At 44.6% G+C, this 18774-nt stretch overlaps 1 protein-coding gene across 2 annotated transcripts in view; it reads left to right on the top strand.

Annotated features, from left to right (window-relative positions):
• BRD4 (bromodomain containing 4) overlaps positions 1-18774 on the top strand; it is a 1521397-nt gene that overhangs the window by 1160038 nt on the left and 342585 nt on the right. For both annotated transcript variants that reach the window (XM_069603884.1, XM_069603885.1), the window contains one exon: positions 596-708. In XM_069603884.1, coding sequence (XP_069459985.1) covers positions 596-708 — 113 coding nt within the window. The remainder of the gene's footprint in view (positions 1-595; positions 709-18774) is intronic.

Raw genomic sequence — 18774 nt, 5'->3', positions numbered from 1 at the left:
ACCCTTTCTAGCAGAGAAATGCAGCAGGTACTGATGTAGGTCTCTTGAGGACACACTTCCAGAAGAATGAAAGCTAGTTCCAGCAACAGATTGTACATCTGATTCCAATCGCTTCACTTCCCTCCCCTCCCTGTTGGAATTCCCCTGGACCCAAAATTGGAGGGAGGGCAGGCTTGAAAGGCCATCTGTTTTGGTTGCTATATGTGCTACTAATGGCAGTACAACAGAAAATGGATTCAGAACACGTCCCTTTTACCACCAAAGAACAGTCAGAACATGAAGGAAACCAATCATTTTGGGGTGGGTATCAGGGGGGGAAGTTGGCCCCCAAAAATGAAATTCTACCTTGACAATAGGACTTTGTGAACTGGAGCTATTGTGGTAAGTTTATTGAAATTCTATGAACTTCTTGGGGCTTGTAGAGACTATATGTAAATGATCAGTTCCAGCCCAGAGTGCCATAGTCTATGGCCAAATCCAAGCTTTTGTTATTGGTTCTGAGACACCTGTTTAGTACCGACACTTGCTAAATGATTAGATTAACATATTCATTCAACCCAAGTAGCGTTAACTAATTGAGGCTAAATTATTCCAGGTCACTTAAGAGAAGCACCTTCCCCTCTTCTGATACATTCACCACCAATGCCGTCTTTCCAGGGCTTGGTCCATCAGTCACCGCCTCAGCAAAACATTCAAACTAAAAAGCAGGTAAGACTCCTTGGTAAATCAACAAAGAAAGGAAATGTGTTGCATTTTAAATCTTCTTTTTTAAATCTCTTCAGTTAAACTCATATCACTTTGTCATGTTTTATAGTAAGGTGTATGTTGAGATGAATTTCTAAAATAAGTCACTGGTGGGAGAATTTTGGGATGCCTACCCTATTTATGGGAAACGAGGAAGACCTTCAGATGAGGTTAGTCAAAACCCAATGGCTGTATTGGGTAATTCTCTCCATATTCTATGGACCACGTAACATTTTGCTTTTGTTTGTACACTTTATCCTCACTTTTTACAGTCTAGTGAAGCCTTCAGCACTGGCCTTTTGCACACTTGTTATGGAGAAACTGGCCAGTCCTTCAAACCGTTGGTACTGGGAAACTGGTTCTTTTTTTTCTTTTTATCTTTCAGCTGTTTTGGAGAACTTTTTCATATTGCACAATCCATCTTCCAATGCAACGCAATGGGGATACTTTTGAATCTCCCTAGGCCTATAATCCAGGGATTTTGGTTACTTTGAAATGTGCCCAAAGACAAGCTTGTGGCAGCAGTTCAATGTTTTACCATGTGTACTGTATTTTTAATTGGTCTTCTCGCGTGGCTAGTGTCCTAATATGGCTTGGCCGCAAGCTTTTTCACTTGTTCTTTGGCCTGCTTCCTGCCTTAACAGGTCAGAAAATCCCTGTTTTGTGTTGGAAGCCAGGAAGTCGGTTGGGACTGACTGGTCCCAATCCACAAACTGGTTTTGATGTGTCTGAAGTGTATGCATGAGTTTGCCCCACAATGGTCCTTGATTGGACCACTGCTGGTGCATGGGTGTGGGGCAGATATTTCTATTGGTTGGGCAGAGTGTCTGGGCTCACCTGAACCTAGTATAAGAGGAGGAGTCCTGCAGCCATTACAGCAGAACTGAAGAGGAGCCAAGTATGCTGTGTAGCTATGCAGATGAAGGAAGACCCAAGGGCCCATCCTGAAGAGGCCTATCTGCTGTCCCAGTGGCGCCCTGTCAGGCTACTGATCTCAGAAGACCCTCGCAGATGCTTTGACCCTTTGGACTGGTGGGACCAGACAGTCTCAATGTCTTCTTGTGGCCCTGCTGTTGGGAGTCTTTGGAAAGTGTCCTTGGGCCAACCAACTCCATTTTGGTCTAATGTTCCAGAAGCATTGCTGTTCCGCGTTTTCACCTGGATTTTCAGTGGTCTCAAGCTAATCCCATAAATCACCTTCCTGCAAAGTTTTGTTCCAGCATCAAAGGGTCCGGAAGTAGAAGGCTTCTTACGACCTCTACTACTGAGGCGTCCGCTGTCGCAGTGATTCAGTGGCTGTTGTTGAATCCAGCTTTCCCTGATCTTGTTGAGTGCCCTGAGGATTACTGCACCAATGCATGATTCATTTATCCACTGAAAAGGTTTGCACACAGCTCCTGACCCGACTAGAACTTTGCTTGCACCCGCAGCTCCTGGCAAACTTCGAACCGAAAACAACGGCAGGAAAACCTACCACCAACGCTCCTCCTTTGACCTGCCAAGTCTGAGGAAAAATCGGAGTATTGGTGGTGAGTAGTAACAATGCTTACCAGTGCCTCTATCTCCACCCTTTTAACGTTTGTGAAAAGTACTTTGTTCCAAATTGTTAAGGGAGTTTTTCTCAAGTCCCACTTGGAGTTATCCCAGTGGCTTGTAGATCCCCCAACTCTTCGCATCACTGTACTACTCAGAGATCTTGTTAGAATGGAATATCCGTCAGGCTTATCTTAAGAGGAAGATGTGAGCGTACACTGAACTTAGATAGAAATGCACATCAAAGAAACACACATACATTTCAGGTAAAATATAGATTTCATATTTACACAAGAGTCCCTGTTCAATACTTTGCACTCTAAACCAACACACAAATATACGTTTCATAACTTTCAAAAGGCCACTTCTTAGTTGGTAATTGCAAGTCCAAAACGGAACTCTAGTTGAAAGGCAGTTGGAAGAAAGAGGCTTAAAGCCTTAAAAAGCAGCAGAAGTCAAAACTTCTTATCGATACTTTCTAGTCTCTAGAAAAGAATATTCAAGAAGGCTTAACCAACGTTGGAGACCCTTGAAAGGGCTTGAGCCACAGGTAAAAGGAAGTTACCCTAGACACCTCTTCGTGCACTCCCATGCTCTGGAGCGACTTTCTGGAGTAGGGTTAGCAATACCTTTTCCCCCCCACAGTAACTTAGGTTTGAAGAAAACGTTTGTGCTTGATGCTCTGCGATGTTGCAGCTCTGGATCTGACCTCCGGATTCCTTGGTCTGATGCCGAAAGGCAGGACAATGGACGGGATCTCTTCAGGAGCAGTGTCGAGGAAGGAATTCTGGTTACTTTTCAACTACATGAGTATGTGGAGAGCGAGGCCTTGCTGGGCCCTTTTCAGTCAGGGTTTCGACCTGGTTTTGGGACCGAGACGGCGTTGCTGACCGTGTGGGACGATCTCTTTAGTAGGATATATCGCGACCGATTAGATCTGTCAGCAGCATTCAATATAGTAGACCATGATATTATGCTACAATACCTTAGTGAGATTGGTAATCTCTCTGCACAAGCCCTAGGGTAGTAGGAGTCACTCCTGACAGATTGGGAACAACGGGTTAGAATTAGGGGTTATCTCTCGTATTCCATTCAACAGAGCATCTTTATTTCATGCTTTCAAATTAAAGAGGTAAAAGATTACAACTGTGAACTCTTTGAACAATGTTATCATTTTGCTATACATTACTGCATATGCAACTATATCAAATCAATATTAACCCTATTAAATCAATTTTACATTCCTTCAATCAGAGCAAGATTCTTCCTTCATATACATAGTCGCCTTAAGAACAAGATACCTTTGTACATCAAACAGTAACACAAGACATTCAAACAATCATGAGGACAACAAAACACAAAAAAAGGATTTCCAATGTTTTATTTATGAACTCCTTCATCAACTCAGTACAATTAAAGATGCTCATAAACCAATCAAACATTCATCCACAATGTAAGTCAGTAAAGGCATCCAGAGATTCAAGTAGCTTTCTTCTCTATCCTGCCTCTGAAACAAATCTCACTCAAACTCTGATAATATCGGCATGTCATTTATCCAATTCTCAAATTGTAGTTTTTTCCTTGTCTTCCACACTCTCAACACCTGCTTTGCTGCGATCACAAGTATTTTGTCAATCCATTGTTCAAACTGTTTAGCAATTTCACATCGCACCTTATTTGATGACAATAGCACTTGTAGAGACATCCTGGGGAAACTTATTGATAATATTGCATCCAATCTGTCCAACACTTCCCTCCAGATCTCGAGAGCAGTACCACAGCATATGAATAAGTGTTTCCTTCTCCTTACCACATCACCAACATACATCATTGTCAATCAGACCCAAATTGCACATGTGTACTGGCGTCCAATACAGACGTCCTAAGATTTTTTGATGTATGATTCTCAGCTTTAGGTCCAACTTACTCTTACAGCCGACCCACCACATTTGTCCCCATTGCCTTTCTGTGCCTCTACATCTCACTTCCTCCTCCCATTGTTCCAGTAACTTTCTCCAAGTATCAGTAACGGAACAACTCATTGGCATGAGGTTTAAGTAAGTGGATACCATACGTGGTAAGGTAAAAAGAAATACCACAACCTTTTGGTTCTTTCTCTAACGGCATGGATAACATATTTAGTCTCTGATTCTAGTTCTACAAATCTGTTTTTAGCTCTATTAGCTAAATGAAATACCCCTTGCAGTTCCTCAAAACGTTAGTATCCCCCCATCTCGTACTGTATCTCCTACACTTCAAATCCCTTTCGAGATCCAGCTTCACCAATTTAGGGTTTTATTTACAATCTATAGACCAGGATTGGGCCAAATAGAGGCCTTCTAGTTTAAATAAAGATTCCCATTGATATTAATCAACCACCAAATAATTTCAACAGCCACAACAGATGGTAATTTGCCAGCTCCTCGATGCAATATCTCCATTGAATAGATATTATTTAACTTGAATCGAGATAATCTATCCCTTTCAATTGATAGCCAAGTTGGCTCACAATCATTCTCTGGTGACATAGAGTGCTGTCTTTTTCAATATGAACCCTCTTATGATACTTCTCAAGGTCCAGATACCCAAAACACCCCTCCTTAGTACTGCGTCATAAAATGAATCTTGGAATCTATGGTCTTTTCTTTTCAGAAGTTCTTGAAAAAATCTATTATTTTTATCATTTTTGTTTTTAGAAGCTTAGAAGTAAGGATTGCATAACATAAAGTACTTTTGGAAAAACAGGACATCTTAATTGCATTGATCTTTGCACAAATCCCCAAGGTCAGCTGTTCCCATTTCCTTCTGTCTCTATTTAAGGTTTCCGCTAATCTTTTCACATTAAACCCCACCTTCTTTAGATCTTTAATCGGGTAAACTACTCAATATTTCACATGAGATTCACACTGTTTACAATTCCAATTAGAAAAATCTCCTCTCCTGCAAGTCATGGAAACACTTCCGTTGTGCCCCAATTAATTTTAGGAGCTTACCCGTCTTTTCAAAAGTTTTTTTCAAAAATTGCACCACCTCCCTCTGAGTTAGAAAGGATCACCACCATATCGTCTTCATAAGAGAGCACCTTGACTTATTTGAGTCCAAATCTCAAACCCCTGATTCATTGAGTATATAAGTTATCAATGGCTCTAAAGCAACATTTAATAAATAGCGATAAGGGACAACCCTGTCTCGTTCCCCTTGTTAGAGTGAATGCGTCAGCCAATTCATTATTCACCCAAATAGGTGCTTTTGCTGTATTCTGAAGGCAATTGACCCTTGCAAGGAAGCTGTTCCCAAATCCCATTTTCTGCATTGTAAACTTCAAAAAGGTCCAACTTATTCTGTTAAACGCTTTTTCCGCGTCCTTGAAAACTAATGTTGTATTTGAGTTCATTTTGGTGCAGCCTCATGTAAATAATAGTTGTTATATTGTCATATCCAAATCTATTTCTCATAAATCCTCTTGTTACTGATGAATTATTTTTCCAATCTATTTGCCATTATTTTAGCAAATATTTTCACATCTACATTCAGTAAGGATATGGGCCTGTAGTTACCGCATTTTTATGGTCTCTCCCCTCCTTTGGAATCAACATAATCATAGCTTCACTCATTGATTGGCAGATCTCCCCCTGTTGTATACAAAAGAGAAATAATCTACAGAAGATGGACGTTAGAAATGTAGTACATTTTCTATAACATTCTATCTGTAGGCCATCCATGGGGTTTTTCCCTCCTTAAGTTGTTAGATTGCCAACACAACTTCACTCATTTCAATTTCAACATCTAGAGACCTGCTATCCTCTGGTAGTTTAGCAATGTCTATAGAATAAAAGTAATCCTCTAGGTCAGAATGCAAGGAAGATGCTTGTGCCGTAGATTGTCTCATAAAATGTTTTAAAGCACTTGTATATCGACATTTCTCGACATCAGATGGCCATGCTCATCCTCAATGCCCTGAATAAATGAGTTTCCCGCTATCCCATTGAATTTATTAGCTAGTAGCCGCCCACTTTTATCCCAATATTTGTCTTGTGAAAGAGACCCCCGTTCTGCCAACAAATTTGTTTCATTTGCTAAGGTTTTTTGCACTTTGAAATAGATTGGATATGACAAAGAGCTATTCACAATTATCAGAGAACTTCAAACACCCATCCTGCCCCCCAACCCTGTCGTCGCAAAGCAAATCATGGAGCACCAATATTCAGGACGCACTAGCATAAAATAAACACGCTCCAAAACAAAATTGCCCTACAAAGAAAATTATTACCACAGACAGTGAGCACTCCACCACTGACGCGGTACTCACACCTTCGAACACACCCCAATTCCACTTCTCACCAGTAAGTAACTCTCAAGTACTCAAAACAATAGCCTCCCTCAAACCCTCCAATTGTAAAGGAGATGGCTTTCCCGCCGAATTAGTCACTGTGCCCCCACACTAGCGCCTACCATCACCAACTTCCTGAACATCTCATTCAGCACTAACCACATCACTGTCAGCATCAAAGAAGCCTGGGTCACACCCCTCCTCAAGAAACCTACCCTAGACCCCACCATCCCCACTAATTACCAACCCATTAAACCAGTTCCCTTTCTCCTCTAGATCATTGACAAGATCGCATACACCCAAGTCCAATCCTGCCTTGAAAACAACAACCTACTAGGAGACAGACAATCATGCTTCCGCCCTAGACATAGTACGGAGACTGCCCTATTGAACCTAAAAAACCAAATGGATTCCATTAGAGACTCAGGCAAACTATACATCCCTCTACTGTTAGATTTGTCGGCGGCTTTTGATTTAGTGGATCATAATAAACTATGCCTAACTCTAGCCAACAACTTCCACTTCTCCAAAGAAGCAACATCCTGGGTTAAATCATTCTAGTCAGACTGCACATCTAGAGTAGCCATCGGCAATGAAGCAGCCGACACATCCCAGTACCTATGGACGTACCACAAGGTTCATGCCTATCCCAATACCCATACCAAATTACTGTTTACAGCCCTGGATGCTATGGGAGTAATTTATACCAACTCTGAGGATGATACGCAGATACTCATCCCCATCGCAGGCAACATCGAACAAGACACCATCAGTATAAACAAAATCTACTCCCCTTATCTAGAACTGGATGGCAACCAACAGTCTATGCCTTAACGACATAAAAACAGAGATGCTAATAGTAGGCCGCGCCCCTGCCCGCCTTATCAAATTACCCCCCCCGATTACACTGCTATAAATAGCGATGGCACCCCAATCACCATTCACCATTTCACATCAACCTTGACTCTAGCCTCACCATGAGCAAGCTCGTCAACGCCCTCGCATCCTCCCCCTCATATACTGCCAAACTCATCTCTCTTAGTCAACATTTTCTCACGCCTCAAAACTGTATCACCATAGCAAGGGCCCTCATATTAGCAAAGATTGACTATTGCAATATCCTCTTATTCGGTACTTCAAAGAAAAACCTTAACAAATTGCAACTTCTACAGAACAAGTGCTAAGAGCAGCACTAGGCATTAACAAGAGGGAACACATATCCCATTACAGAAGAGAGGCCCATTGGCTCCCCATCCAGGGGAGAATATTACATAAAACGCTCACAACCACACACAAATGCCTCACCCAACAGGCACCAAACCCACCACTAGAACACTCCGCTCTAATACCAACACTCTTCTGCTTCAACAGCACCAGGTCAGGCAACGGCAACTTCCCTGTAGCAGCCCTCAGAATATGGAACTCCCTAACCCCCCAACATCTGCAACAAGCCCTCCCTCCTCCAGTTCAAAAAGCTACAAAAGACCTGGCTCTTTAACAAATACTAATCTCCGAGAGCTCCCCTAGCAGCCAATTAACCACCTTCCCAGGCAGCAACCAAGTAAGCATTATTGTACCTTAATGTCATTTATGTAAGCAATTGTATAACATGTTTGAATTCGTAACTTTTCCTGTAATCCAAGCTATGTTTTGTAAATATTCTTGTATCATGTAAGAAACCAAATATCCTTGTAACCTACACCGTGATACCCCAGGGTTTTGGGGGTATAATCAAATGAAATAAATCAAATAAATGAACTTAAGTCATCTATAATCTATCCTTTGCTTTTGCTTATCGTTCATATTTTTGGTGTAGACGAGATAAGGTTGCTTCAATTGCTTTCAATTCGTCCAAATGTTTCTTCTTAAGATATGATGTTCTATTAATCAATTCTCCCCTGTTAGGCAAGATTGTGTGCAGTATCCTTTGGAAGACTACAGCAACCTTGACCTCCTGGCAATAGGAACCCAACCTTTGGTATAAGTCTGTACTACACAGGTTGGTGTGTGCTGAGCAGTCAGGCTTATCTCAAGAGGGGTCAATGTGAGCAGAAGGGTTGTAACAGAGTTTCACAGTGACAGTTATTCAAATAAACACATTTAAGGTTTCTTGATTAAACAATTATTTTATTTAACCGTCAGTTATATAAGCCTTCAGAAGGGAGCAAAATAGGTAACAGTTATAATACACTTCAAAACACACTCTGTTTCTCTAAATCAGATTATACCCATTGGGGATGGCACTCACACTTCTTGCACCCTCAGGTGACTTAAGTAGCTAGGACACTGGTCATTGATTTATCACTAGTACATTCAGAGCAATTATGTGTTTGGGTGCAAAGGGTTAGGTAGAGCAATAAAACAAAGGTTAACAATTCATAAACTGACAAGTACTTCTTAAACCTTCCTATTCAGAGTAAATTAACCCTTTCCTGGGGGAGTTGAAGGTCTTCTTTGAGGTTTACTAAAGGACTTGCACAATGTTTTTAGAAAGGTTTGTAGAAATAAGATTCAGTTGAATGGCCAGAAGCTGGGAGGCTTGTGATGGGTAAAGCTGCAAACAACTCTACAATGGCAACCAAGACCGATATCAACTGAGAGCAAGTAAGGCTACACAACAAGTTAAGTCCTCTTAGGTGTACAGTATCTATGGTTGGAAGAAATGGTTCTATCTGCCTACTGTTCCTGTGTGGCTCTGCAGATCCTGTTGTTACTGTGCCTTAGTCGTGGGGACAAAAGGGAGGACTTCTGGGGACTCCTGCAACACAATGGGAAGGTCAGCGACAGCAAAGGTTAAACTTCAATTCAGCGGCACTTCGCGGTTTCAGCCCCTCGCGTCTATAGCAAATAGTAACAACGCGGTTCTCAGTTACCACTTCAAACTTTCCTCGCATCTGGAGTCCTGCACTCTGTTGAGGTGGCTCAAGCTTGGTCCTGCTTCAGGGAAGTCCAGAGGATCTCAGGTCCGACTTAAGGGATGCACTCGATCTGGTGTTCCTCTCCCTGGCACTTCGGCTCCAGCAGCAGTGGCAGTACAGCCAGCTCAGAGAGGATGTCCCGACGAGTTCACTTTGAGGTTGATTGGTCCCAACAACCCAAGGGGGGAGAAGGCTTCTCGAGTCGAAACTAATTTGGAACTTCAGCAAAGCAGCAGGGCTTCACCGGGCAAACCAATGGTCCAGGACTTGCAGCAGGCGTCTCTTCCAAGTTTTTGGTCGACTCTTGCCTTCCAAGCCAAAAAGGCCTTGTATTTTATGCAGGTTTCTCCCATTCATTCCAGCCTAGCCGTCCAATCACCTTTGGGTGCATTTCTGTAACCAAGGGGATTAAGCACAGGGGGTTTTGGCCACCTCCCTCACTTCCTGCACTGCCAGACATACTGGAGCCAGAGGCGGGATTCACTTGTGAATCCTGCTAAAGACTCAACGAACTAAGGGACCAAACCTGGTTTGGAACACAGAGTAAATCTCGGGAAGGAACTTTCCAACAAGAAATGGTGAAAAAAGACTGGGGTCATTTTGACAAAATGGGCACCCATGCGTGCCTTACTGCAACTGCGAACGCAGCCTGCGGTAAAAACACAATGGTAGTAAAAAGTAAACCACTGCCACCAGCCATTAATTGTAGAAAGGGTAACATAAAAATGTTACATGAGAAAATAGACCCAGGTGTTCGTCTGAGTTGAGAGGACGGAGGAGACTTGGGTGCTGGTGGGGCATTTTCTAAAGGAAGTTCAAGTATGTATGTGTTCGAACCGGCTATTGTTGAACCCTGGAAAAACTGAGTTAGCACTGTTTGGTCCCAAACATCAACTACAAAACTATAGCCCTCCGTCTCCTTGTTTTCTAGGGTCACATCTGGCCTTGGCACCGAAAATAAAAAATCTAGTTTGCATTTGGGGACATGGGGAGTAAAGTACAGGTGAGTGCGAAGGTACAATCAGTGTTCTGCATTCTATGCCTGCTAAGACGGATCCTCCCGTTCATACCAGTTAAGAATCGTGCAGCAGTTGTTGGGACTCTCAGCAACTCACGTCTGGATTATTGTAATGCTTTGTTGACCGGAATCCTGACCACCCAAGTTCGGAGATTGCAAATAGTACAAAATGCGGCTTCAAGACTTCATTTTTTCTGTGACAAAATGATCCCCAATCTCTAACTTGCAGCGTTCACTGCATTGGCTTACAGTGAAGAAATGGATAGATTTTAAAATCCTTTGTATAGCATTTAAATGGGTAAAACAGTTGGCGCCCAGCTACCTCGTGGATAAAATTAAGATGTATACTCCAGTCCGCCAGTTATGTATCCAGGGGGGGGTTGAACGATTGGAATATATGGCCCAAAGCTCTGGAACAGTCTTCCAATGGGAATCTGAGCACAAAAAACACTTACCGCCTTTTGGAAGGCCCTGAAGACTTATGTCTTCCGTTTAACTAGAGAATTTGGTGAAATAGCCGGTTGCTTGGACACCAATGTTTGTGAGCTGACAAAGTTCTTGTCGGTGGCTGATTTTGGCCTACCGTTGAGTTCCTTCTGTGCCCAGATACAATTGGTTTTATATGGTGCTTAAAATAAATGAATTCAAATTCAAAACACTGGCACAGCTTTCATCAACTTCTTTGGTCATTGCTGTTTTGGCGCTTTTTCTGCAGCACCAACAAAGGACCTGATTCGCCCGGTCAATCTTCTTCGGTTCCCGTAGCCCCACGCTCAGATGAGGGGGTCAGGACGAGTTGGGTTGTCTCTCTGGAGTGTCCTTGAGGCCTCAGCAAAGACTTGGACGGATTTGGCTTTTCCACAATGATGCACTTGAAATGGGCAGTAGGTCTCCTGGTATTGCAGTTCCACAGCTCTGTATACTCACAGGACCTCGGGGATGGCTGAAATCAAAGTTTCTCTTGGGGCTGGTTGTTACCACTAGTCAAAGGGAAGGAGTCCTCTTAGGAGTTCCTCTGTCGCACAGAAAACAGAGTCAGGACATTAGTGTTCGCTTCACGGTATTGCAAAGGGTCTGCATGCGTCTCTGGTTGTCCTCTTTGGTTACTTTAGCTTCCAGTGGTCGACATGCTTTTCACTCTAGGAGCCTCGCCTTTTATCCAGTTCCAGCAAACACTCCTCTGCATTCTTCCCCAGCATTATACAGATGGGGCGTTTGGCTGTCCAACCAGGACAGCCAGATACCCAGTGGGAGCTGGTTCCATTCAGGCACTCTGGCAGACAAAGAACACTGGGTGGAAAACTCCCTGTGTCCTGCCTGCCTGCCCAGACACTCTGGAGCCTAGGCAGGGACACCCAAGGGTGCCCGCCAAAGGCAAACTTAAACACACACAGGCCTCCCCATCCTGGAATGGTAGAACGGCTGATAAAGAACAACCACGAAGGCCGCAAGTTGGTACTTGAGTGCCCCTACTGTGCACTACCGAGGCTATGGACATAGCGGTGGTAGAAAAATCATACAGTAGTTGGTGTACCATGTCTGCCATAACTAGGAGTGTGTCTATGTGACTAAAACGTCACAGGATCAGAGAGAAGGAGAATACTAGGTATCCCTTTGGCACGCCACAAGGTGGTGTGTGCCAATCTCTCAGACTACAACGTTTTAGGAGAGATACCAAGTATCCCTCTATCCTTAAGATCTGTAGTTACTCTAGGATAAAGACATTAATCCCTAAGGGGCCCCAGCAACACTGCCCATGTGTTCTGCGTGTTGCAGTAGTAAAATCCAGATGCCTTTAAGAGTTATAGAGGAAAGATCGACTCCAAAGGACATGTAAAATGCAAAGAATGGAGTTCCAAAAGACAGAGGCCATAAGACTGAATGAGTGCAAAAAGCTCCATTCATTCAGGATTTCAGAAAATGGTCCAGAAGTCCAGCGAAAAGTGCTGTGGGTCTCACTAGGAGAGGGGATGCAGCATAAAAATGATGAATCCCCCTAACATTCCCACGCCTTCCAAAAATAAAGCATTTTACTCACCGATAAAGGCACCAATTAACTTACAGTTGTACTTTTCAGGCTAGGGTTCCTATTCCTTTAGACTGTTGGCGCAATTTTTAATTACTTACCTTCCCTTTTGGTGATATGTGCTCTTATTGACCACAAAAACAGAGTGGTACAGAACAGGGCGTTTTGGGAGGTTCTCCGCCCCTCCTCCATCCTTTTAAAGCCACCCCAACCTAACCCATTTTAACCCCTTACCCCACCACTCTTTACCTATTTATTTAATCTTTTAGGTGTTATTGTCCGCTCTGATATGTACCACTGTGTGTTGCTCGTAATAAAATGACTGGATACCTCCCTTTCGGGTATTGGAGGGTGGGTAGTGAATTGTTTACTTTGCATTGATGGACATTAACTATATACATTGTACAAATTCAAAATCTAAGCCAAAGGTTATTATATCAAAGATACCCGATCAGCAGACTATGCGCCTCTGTTGACAGACTTTACACATCGTTTCATCACGACCACTGGGCAAAAAGCGCAAGCAAATATCAAATTAAATCCTCAGTCAGCAAAGAGATCTCTGCGACGTGACATAAGATTGTTGAAAAAAGAAAAGACTCTCCCAGGAAAATCGCAGAAGTGAGTATTGCTATTAAACACAGACAACGATATAGAAACTGGCTCAAATAAAAAAAAATCATTATTGAACAAGATCGAGTGGAAGTTATGATGAAACTTTTGGTGACTAAAAACACTCGTCAAATTAGGGCCATTTTAAACCCAGGCAATTCTCGATGTCCTTCACTTATTTCAAATGAAATTACTGCTGTCAAATGGGAGTCCCATTTTGCACAAATCTACAGCAATCCTGCGTTTGAGCAGAGTCCTCAAATAAAGAAAGAACAAAATATGTGGGACATGAAAATAGTCGCTTCAGATATTGAAAGAGCGATTCGTGGATTAAAGAACTCACACGCTGCTGGCCCGGATTTGATCACAAATGTGATGTTAAAAAAAATATGCAACGGAATGGGCAGTCTTCATTGAAGCCCTGTTTGAGGCACTTTCTACCAAAAGGCAGATTCCAGAGTCGTGGCAAGTAGCAATAATAGTGCCAATCTATAAGAAGGGTGTAGGGTGTTATGGAGAATTCTCATTCTATGGCTAATTTCCCTCACCTAGTGAGTCCCCCAGCAGCTTTGCTGGATTTCTGGAGTTTATTTTTTCCACTTGGTAAGAGTGTGAGCGTTTTTTTCCCACTTTTACATGTGTTTTGCCATGTGTATTTCTACTGTTTGTGTGATCTTGGGCTCTGGAGCACACCACTCCATGAGTCCCACTTTTTGTATGTTACACAGCACCTTCATTGCAGTGACACAGGGTTGTCTTGTAGACTTCCCACTGACTCCATTTTTCTGGTGCTGACTACTGTCCCCCAGAAACATGTAAAGTTGCCATTAACTTTATATAGTCACATTAAACTACAGACCCAGTACACCCCATCTTACATGGAGTATTGGAGAGGGTTAATTCCTACCCCTTTTTGTCTGTGCCTCTGAGCTTTGTTTTGCTCTCTTAACATTTAGACTTGACTGGTGGCAGTGGTATCTACCCTAACTTTTCTACTGCAATTATACTATATAAAAGTGGTACTGTTCCAGGCTATTGTGGTATCCTCGAATTTAAACCCGCTTGCCCAAATACTTTTTATTTCGGCTCCGGTCAGGTTTAGTCGCCATTTCTTTTTTTTTAAGTCCTTCTTGTGTCTGTCTTGGCACGGCAAACCTGGTTTGCCTTCTTTGTTCTCCGTCTTTTGGCAGGCTTCTACAGAGAAGCCCTCCTTTAGACGCATGGGTGTCTAGGTGGGCTGAATGTGAGGGAGGTGTGTAGTCACCCCCTGCACAGGGTCTCCAAGGAGACCCAAGTCGCACTTTGTCATGATTGGCTGAGGTGGTTGTCCGGACGGACAAACCCCTTGCTGGGTGATTGACAGCCAGGCTGTGTGAATGGGGGATTTTCGCATATAAGGCAGGACTCTTGGGCTATAAGTGAGTCGCCACTGGAACTGCAAGGAACCGAAGAGAAGCAGAGAAGAAGACGGCTGCTGCAACACTGAGTCCTGGTGAAGCCCTGCTGCAGTCCTGAGCCATCTACCCTTCAACGACCAGAGAGGATCCAGTCTGGAGTCTTCTTCCCTTGAGTCTGGTGGGTTCAACCAGCTCATCTTCCACAGCCAGAGGATCCTCTTTGTGGTCGAAATCGCTGCACACTGCTGTAGTGGTCCGGATAGCCATCTGAAGAGCCCCTCCTGTTTTAAAGGAGCGCACCTTTTATTCAGTCGCTGCTGCTGGCCACATCCCTGGGTAGTACAGATCACTCCAGACGTCCTTCTTGTCCCCACAACTGAAGCTCCTGGAACCGTGAGTCTGCAGGACACTACCAGGAACAACTGCTGTGGCACCTGCTTCTTCAAAAAATAAGCTACTTTGTCCGACTTCGAGGAACTAGGGTGAACCCCTCTTTTCTCTCACAAAAGGCTTGTCCTTTCTCTTCCTCCCCTCTTAACTTTTGCCTCCTCTTTTGACAATATCCAAGTACTCCTGGCAACCTTGAATCGTGAACGTGTGATCCTCAACAACAGGAACCCTGTTCCACTTGACACTGGCACAGGCCTATAGACTTTTCTGATGTTTGTTAATCTGCTTAGAATCACATGCTGTGCATGGGTCCGACATCCAGTGGTCACTGCAGAGTATTGCATTTTGTTTTTCGTAGTCGAAAAGGGGACGTCGGCAAGGCGTGTCTGTAACACTATCCCTATAGTGAGTGACGTGCGGTGTACCCACAATCCCTCACGCGTCGAGGTCCCTCAGATTGTTTTTTTCTGTCCAGCTTTTGGTCGCCTTTATGCAGAGCTCCTCGAGAGAGACATTGCAAAACATATTTCCTGGACCTTGGTCCAGACTTATTACATTAACACATAGATCTCTCCCCTCGACGTAGCTGCAAAGCTGTTTCTCCGCCGAACAAGATCTTCGACGGAGGAGACGAGACGGAGGAGATCCTTCGGCGCTGCCGAACACGTGGCCTGGCCTTGCCGGCCAACATACAGTAGGGAGAGTGGTGGTGGAACTATCTTGTTTCTCTTCGAGAATGCCTTTCCTTTTCCCTTTCCCTCGGGGTTATCACCACAAATTTCCTCAGCTATGGAGAGGACACCCTTTAGATTTTGCCCGCGCTGCAAGGGCAAGTACACCTGGAAGGACAAGCATAAACGCTGTAATCGTTGCTTGCCCCTCGATCATAAAGAAGACGGCTGCACGGCTTGTCAACTTTTAAAACCCAAAACTATAAAAGAACGTAGAGTCAAGAGGTGGGTGGCCTACGCCATGTCGAAGTCCGATTCCTCACCTGCTGCCGCTGTCACAGAAAGTGACGAGGAAGGTGATAACACGACCTCCGTTGCGGAAGTCTTAAACCTCTTGAGGCAGCGCTCACGCTCCTCGACGTCCGTCCCCGGCCCCGATGGGCTCGGGTCACGCCCTGGTTATGGGGATGAACACCCCGGTGACAAGGACGCACAAAAGACTCACTCCCATAAGCACACAACCCACGGCTCTTCGAAGACGAAGAATCCATCAGCGCCGAAGGGGACACAGGGCACCCCGGCGTCTACCTCAGACCGTAAGAGTCTAAAGCCCCACTCGCAAACGCAGCCGCGACCTGCGATTGGGCTTCCCACAGATAAAGGCGCTGCCCCAAAACCATCCGACATAACGCTACATGTAAGAGCACCCGTCGCAGTACAACACGCAACGCCCGTAACGTCGAGACCAGAAACCTCCACAGACAATTTACTTGTCGAGAGCCTAGCGAGGATTGTTTCCGCCGATACCCATAAGCGGACGACGAAAGACACGTCGAATACCGCACAAAGGGCTAAAGACACGCCGAAAAAGCCGAAGGGGGTCCAGGAATTGCCCCCTTCATCTAGAGGGACTCCTGGCCTACTGGAAGGCTTTTCAGACGGCAACGGAAACCTTTCTTCGACGTTGTGGGAGAGGTCAAAGCCACACCCGCAGTGGAAGCCACTCTAACCACAGACGCATCCCTCATAGGATGGGGGGCTCACCTATCCAATCAGACTGCTCACGGAGTGTGGACTCCGAGCGTAGCATCCAAGCACATAAACCTACTGGAGTTACTGGCGGTGTTCAAGGCACTGAAAGCCTTCCAGGAACACCTACAAGGAAAGACGGTGATGGTTCTCACGGACAGCACCACAGCCATGTACTACCTCAACAAGCGAGGGGAACCCACTCTCCAGGACTGTCCAAGCTGTCCCAGAACATCTGGAAGTGGGCTCTCAGACACATGTTCCTACTGTCACATGTACCAGGGGAACTCAATCTGCTAGCAGACGAACTCAGCAGAGATTTCCCCCTGCCCGCAGAGTACGAATGGCGGTTACACGAAGACATAGTCTTCGACATCTTCACACAGTGGGGTGTCCCAGAAATAGACCTGTTCGCAACTCTGGAGAACTCACAATGCCAAGATTACGCTTCCAGGTACCCTCAGAACCAGTACAAGGGGAACGGTCTATCGATTCCATGGTCAGGGAAATTTGTTTACGCTGTTCCCCCCGACTCCCCTTCTCAACAAGATTGTGCACAAGATGCACCAGGAACAAGCCACCATGATACTGGTGGCCCCTATGTGGGCCCGGCAACCATGGTTCGCTCATCTGATGGAGATGTCTCTGTCTCCGCCAGTGAAACTGCCATGTCCGTACAGCATGCTGTCACAAGACAAGGGCAGGACACTGCATCCATGCCCTCAAACCTTGAACTTAGCAGCCTGGCTCCTGTGGTCATAGAATTTGGACATTTACAACTTCCACAAAGGTGCATGGACATCCTCAGGGAAGCTAGAAAACCTAACACTCGTCACTGTTATTCTAGCAAATGGAAGAGATTTGTCATCTGGTGTAGAGGGAGAAGCATCAGCCCCGTTGACTGCTCTCCCACACAAATTGTTCTGTACCTGACCCATTTGCTGGACTCAGGTCTAGTATTCAATTCTATTAAAGTCCACCTAGCGGCACTTTCTGCATACACCACTTCCCAACTCAGTGTCATGGTGGAAAGTCCCAGTGATCAAAGCCTTCATGGAAGGGGTAAAAAGGATACACCCTCCAATAGCAAACTCAGCTCCAGGCTGGGACCTAAATGTGGTACTCGCCAAGCTCATGGGTTAACCCTTTGAACCCATGCACAAGGCACCCCTTAAAGACCTCACCCTTAAGACTGCTTTTCTAATAGCTATCACCTCCATTAGGAGAGTAAGTGAACTACAGGCTCTTTCTGTTCTAGACCCCTTTGTAACGGTTCAGAGATAAGGTGGTTCTACGCACACACCCAAGGTTTGCACCGAAATTCATCTCGAAATTCCATGTCAACCAGTCAATAGAAGTACCAACGTTCTTTCAAAATCCTTCAAATCTAGGAGAAAAGAGCCTGCATACACTTGATGTGCACAGAGCTGTCATGTTTTATATGGAAAGAACTAGACCACTGAGAAAGACTAATCAGTTCTTTGTCTCGGTGGCAGCAGGAAGAGAAGGAGATGCAGTCTCAAAGTCCACTATATCTAGATGGATTGTTCAATGCATCACTCTCTGTTATACTTTTGCTAAGAGAGAACTACACTTCAAGCCAAGAGCACACTCTACTCGTGGCACCGGGGCATCCATAGCATTCATTGCAAATGTTCCCCTCGAGTCCATCTGCAAAGCGGCTACCTGGAGTTCTGTACACACCTTTACAAAACATTACTGTCTAGATGCCCACTCTAGAGCTGATTCCCAGGTGGGACAAGCAGTATTAAGACACCTTTTCTCTACTGTTCCTTCTCACAACCCACCTCCAACTCCGGGTACTGCTCGCTAGTCTATGCACAGCATGTGATTCTAAGCAGATTAACAAACATCAGAAGACAATGCATTACTTACCGTAAAAGCATTTCTGATGGTTGTATCTGCTTAGGTTCACATGCGCCCACCCTTCCTCCCCGCTCGGATGGAAGGAACATAGACATCCTTTTATATCTCTCTTTTCTGTACTCACTCGCGTCTAGAAGGCTCCCTCAGGGCAGAAAAAATACAAACCGAGGGACCTCGACGCGTGAGGGATTGTGGGTACACCGCATGTCACTATAGGGA

The sequence above is a fragment of the Ambystoma mexicanum genome, chromosome 3q, assembly GCF_040938575.1.
Source record: "Ambystoma mexicanum isolate Mex_15411 chromosome 3q, UKY_AmexF1_1, whole genome shotgun sequence".
In the NCBI taxonomy this organism is placed as follows: Eukaryota; Metazoa; Chordata; class Amphibia; order Caudata; family Ambystomatidae; genus Ambystoma; species Ambystoma mexicanum.
Note: the sequence above shows the minus strand (reverse complement) of the source record. Positions and strands in the feature narration are given on the sequence as shown.